Source organism: Medicago truncatula, chromosome 2 (assembly GCF_003473485.1).
Source record: "Medicago truncatula cultivar Jemalong A17 chromosome 2, MtrunA17r5.0-ANR, whole genome shotgun sequence".
NCBI lineage: Eukaryota > Viridiplantae > Streptophyta > Magnoliopsida > Fabales > Fabaceae > Medicago > Medicago truncatula.
Window position 1 is genome coordinate 8,100,689 of NC_053043.1, and position 5,435 is coordinate 8,106,123.

The 5,435-nt window shown below is 31.8% G+C and overlaps 1 protein-coding gene across 1 annotated transcript; it reads left to right on the forward strand.

The window, feature by feature from the left end:
- The first annotated feature begins 903 nt into the window (after positions 1-903).
- Positions 904-3,883, forward strand: LOC25486144 (myosin heavy chain, muscle). The gene is made up of 3 exons (XM_024776041.2): positions 904-1,509; positions 2,234-2,347; positions 2,451-3,883. The coding sequence occupies exons 1-3, from the start codon at positions 1,207-1,209 to the stop codon at positions 3,600-3,602; spliced, it is 1,569 nt and encodes a 522-aa protein (XP_024631809.1). The 5' UTR covers positions 904-1,206; the 3' UTR covers positions 3,603-3,883.
- Positions 3,884-5,435: the final 1,552 nt, after the last annotated feature.

The window sequence follows — 5,435 nt, forward strand, 5'->3', positions numbered from 1 at the left end:
AACTGAGTTTAAGTATGTATACTTAAACTCCGTTTACATGATCTATTTAAATTAAGTTTACATGATCTACTTAAACTGAGTTTAAATATGTACATTTAAACTTAGTTTACATGACCTACTTAAAATAAGTTTACATGTACATACTTAAAATGAGATTACGTATAATCATTGAACAAGGTTGAACTTTTAAATGTACACTTAAACTCGGTTTACATGACCTACTAAAACTGAGTTTAAGTATGTACACTTAAACTCAGTTTACATGACCTACTAAAACTAAGTTTACATGACCTACTTAAACTGAAGAGAGATTTTAGGGTGTAACAAAAAAAAAAGGAAGATATTTTTTGAAAATTAAATTTTATAAAAAAATAATTTTTATCATTTTGAGATGCAACCAGAATTAAACGGAGGGTAATTAGAAAAACTCGAAACTAATTTAAAGGGAACAAAGTGGTAGTTTATTCATTATTAGTAATTATTAGTTGGACAGAACATTCTCGGTGTACACTAGAGCTACAGGTTGCAGGCTAACTTATTACCACGTACTCTACTATATTGTATTATCATCCTTTAATTTCTTATTATATATATAATAAAAAAATTAAAATTGAAAATATTGAGTTTGAGCTCCACAGCTACTAGAGAGGGATACATAGATACAAAGATTAAATTATATTAAAAGTCTTCTGAGTTTGATCTTTGTTACATATTGATCTTTTAAATTATTTCGGTCACATATAATTGATCATATATAGGTTTTTAAGTTTGTAAAAATTTTTAATTTAATCATTCTATCACATCATCATTTTGGTTAACATAATGACTAAATTAAAAACGTTTACAAACTTAAAAAACTTATGTATAACCAAAATAACTTAAAAACTAATATATTACGAAACTCAAAATATTTGATGTAATTTAACCTAAATATAAATCACCGTTATTTGAGTACTATTCTTACATGTTGACTGAGACATTATCTCAACACTTTAAATTTATTCCATAAAAAATGCATGCAAAAATGAAATCTTATTTATTCAATATTCATTCAGCACACAGCACTCATCAGACACAAATATTCTGATATTCCAAATCAACATCAACCTTTGTCTTTTGTTTTTTTTCCCGTGTCTCACTACTCTTTCACTTTTCTCTTTTTGCTTTGAATATCTCTTTTGTCTATAAACCTTTCTTTCTCTATTCATGGCATCCAACACCACCACCCTTCACAACCAAGTCCATTCCTCCGGCCATTCCATTATTCCAACAGCACTCCATCGTCAGAAACATCGAAATTCAGCCATCGCCATCGCTCTTCGCCGTAGAGGTACTCATAAGAAATATTCAGGTATTAGCTCCCCTGTGAATTTCAGACAAGGTTTCGTGAAAAATGAGATTTCTGCTAGGAAGCTCGCAGCTGGTTTGTGGCAGTTGCGGTTTGTTGAAGTCTCTGGTGATGGCGGTGCTGCTATCGGTGATGAACCGTTTCGTTCTTCCAAGTCAAAGGTACGTGTTTGCGTCAATGTGATACTTTTTTTTTCATTCATAATCCAACCATGGTTTTAAAGTTGAGATTGAACTCATTGACATGTCGATACCGATAATAAATTGATAAAATGAATTAATTGAATATGATGTGTAAGCATTCTATGTTAGACACTGAAGAAGCCTTCAATCAGAAAGTATACGTGCTACATAATACATCGGCCCGCAATTACATGTGACAATTTAAAACCATGAATCCAATGACTCTGCAATGCATAATGTGTTGATAATTTTAGGATTGTATGCTTGACATTTACAAGTTTAATAAGAATCATCACGTTTCTTGTGATTTGGCGTTAGTACTTTTTTTCTTTTCTTTTTTTAAATTAGCATTTTAAAGAAATACAAATTTACCATTTGTTTTTGATATTTTTGGCTTCGTAACATCAGAGGTTGTTGACCTTTTACATAGAGTTCAAAGGTTTATGCATATATCAATGTCATGTCTCCTAGGTCCGTAGATATTGTCTTTACAATGATTGATTTTGTCATTCAAAAAAGCATAGCGGCGCAGATTGTTGTTCGCTGTTTTTTTTTTAGAGGTTCGATTGTCTTCTATTCATGTATAATTAATACTTGATATATAAAAGAGTTGTAATGAAAAATAAAATTTTAAACTATAACTTAACCTAGTTTTGTAGTTGACTATAGTTTATGTATGTTTCGTCCGATGTGTTTGATTCAGCTAGCTTATAGAAATGTGAATTATCAAAATTCAAAAGACAAATTCAAAGTGACAAAAGATCAGAAAAGAAAGCCGGTAACCATCTTGCGTTCAAGAAATGGACTTCTATGTGAGGTACCATTTACATGCTTATTATTACTATTAATTACTATTGGTACTATTAGTATGTAGTAACCATCTTGATTAGAAATCTAATATGTGGGGGTTTTGTCCTAAGCTTGAAGCCTTTATGCCATTTATCAAATCTTCAAAAGAAGGGAAAACAAAATTAGCAGATGATCAACATGACTCTATCGTCACCGTTTTGCTTGAAGAACTCCTTCGAGCTCAAAGGTCGATTAATAAACTTAAAGCAGAACGGAATTCCTCCAAGAAAAAAGTCGAACAATTTTTGCAGAATCTCCAAGACGAAAAAGTGTTATGGAAATGCAATGAACACAAGAAGATTGAAAAAATGCTAGATGAGTTAAAGGATAAGTTAACAAGGGAGAGAAGAAGTAGAGAGAGGATGGAGTTGCTGAATACCAAATTGTTGCATGAATTGGATGTAGGTAACGAATCCACTGCGCAGTTTATGAAAAACTACGAAAAAGAAAAGAGAGAAAGGAAACTAACAGAGGAAGTGTGTCATGAATTGACCAAACAAATAGGAGAAGACAAAACTAAGATTGAGAAGCTTATGAGGGACTCAATAAAAATTTACAAGGAAGTTGAAGATGAGAGGGAGATGATGCAAATGACCGAGCAATGGCGCGAAGTACGCGTGCAAATGAAGCTAGACGATGCAAAAAATGTACTTGAAGAGAAATATAATCAAATGGTAGAGTTGATTGCTTATCTTCAAATGTTTTTAAGATCAAAAGGTGATGAAGCTAACCAGAAGGAAATTGAGGATGCTAGGTTGATCAAACAAGTGGTTGAATCGGTAAACATTCAACAAATTCTAGAACTTTCGTATAATTTCTCAAAATCAGATGATGTATTTCCAATCTATGAGGAATGTAGAGAAAAAGTAGGTAAGGAATATTCTCCCGCCTCTAATCAAGTAGCTTCGTGCCGCAACGATGAAACAATGATTTCTCACACGAAATATTCTCAACATAGAATGGAAAACAACATGATTGGTGAAACTACTACTTCTTTATGTAAAGATTACTCTGTTGAAGGTAGCTTCAAACACTTTGAATTATTGAAACAAGCAAACTCAACAGATCACAACATCAATCCTCACATAGCTCGTGGGATGAAAGGATGCATAGAATGGCCAAGAGTTATTCCAAAACCTAATTTGAAAGTTATTCCTTTGGAAGAAAGAGTGAAAAGTCAGAAATCTCAGTTGCAACATATTCTTAAGCCAAAGGCTTTTTAAGCCTTTGTTCCACATATTTTCTTTTTTCTTGGCTGGATAAGTTTTAGTTACATTGTGTTTATAACAACAATCGGTTGAGAAGTAAAAAGATACAAAAAACACGGACAGAGAACTGATGATGACACAATGTTTGGTCTTGGAGTTCGGCCAATTGTGTTTATTTATGTGATTGTAGTGCAGCTGCAACACTTTTCTATTGATCAAGTTTGGAGTTTAGATAGTACAAGTTGTATTTAAATACTATGATCTAGTTTACAAGATTACCCTTAAATCGGACAAAAGCAATGCAATTTTGTTTATTTAAAAAAATGGGGTGCACCATTATTTTTTTGGATGTACAGAATATTTGGTTTTCTCAAGTGAGTAACTTTCACTCTTGTAACAAACAAAAAAAGAGTAATTTTCACTCAAAACATGTTTTGGAAACTAATTTATGAAATGAATCACGCTAGTAATTGCTTGTAACCAAGGGATACTTTTTAATGGAATATAAGTGAAGAGTTACAGGAATATCAATTATCGAAAATGTTAATATGAAGTATGAAAATGTTTATATCTCAATAAACAAAGGGTGAATACCATGGATATGCTTTTGGTTCTTTTGACACAAAAGAACTGGCAATGGAAAACACTGCAGCCATTGGCCGGTTATATTCTATGCACATGCGGTGCAATTTTGTTTCCACATGTATTCAATTAATTTATAATAAAATAGATATTTGTTAAGATATTTTACGATTTAATGTAAAAAGGTGGCATCATAAAATGATTTGATTTGATGCACGCACATATATAAAAACAAATTAACTATTGGTGTATACAAATTGAATATTTTCTCTATAGTATTGTGGTAATATCATTTTAATAATATCACACTTAAATAAAATAGATTTTCTTGTTTATGCGTAACATATTAAAGAAAACACAATATGTATAAATCACAAAGAAAATAGCATCACCACTCACCAAGGCAGCATGGCAAAGGAGAAATGCTTTTACTTTCTTGGTGCTGCCTCATTGACAGGTTACATTTTACTAATATTTAATTGTAACTAAGCACAAGATGGAATGATTAATTGTGACCCCATATAGTCTTATTATGTCTGCTAAAAATGTTTCTAAAATTTAAGACACCTGATGACACGCCTATAATTTCTCCTGTCTTGCTAAGTTGCTGTTGATTAGATTGTATAGTAGTTGCTCCTCTTACCATCCGAATTCCTTGCATAAGTTATTGCACAAATCAACCTAGGTTAAACGACTTATATTTTCATTTTCATTTTAAATTCCTTTAAATTTAATTTACCATATGTTTGAAATGTTGAACTATTTGATCAAAATTGGACAGTCATGACTTACTTTGCCTCAAATACAAAGTAGTATCTTATGCATTTGGACACGACCACCAGCATATTGAAATCATCCCTCACCTCGAACATTGTTCCTCAATAACCCAGCTTTGCCTCGATCGCAAGAGAGAACTCCAACGATCAACTTCTCCTTGTTGCTTCCTTCTTTATCAATTAATTTTTTTCATCTCTTATTTTTTTTCCTAAACAAATAATTTTTATACATAGAGAGTTAACATGCCACTTCACATGAAACATATGATAAGTTTGACTTTGACTAATAGTTTGTGTTGTGAATTCGTACAAAATCACACCAATGAATAACAAAGATGTGTGGAGCAAAAGGAAGTGGTAATCAATAGATAAAGTGTCTTCAAGCAACAACAACAAAAACAGACCTAAATCTAAGTGTAGAGCAACACCACAAGCATAATCAAAGCAATAAAGATAAGCAATGAAGGAGAGGAAAAAATACATCAAGATT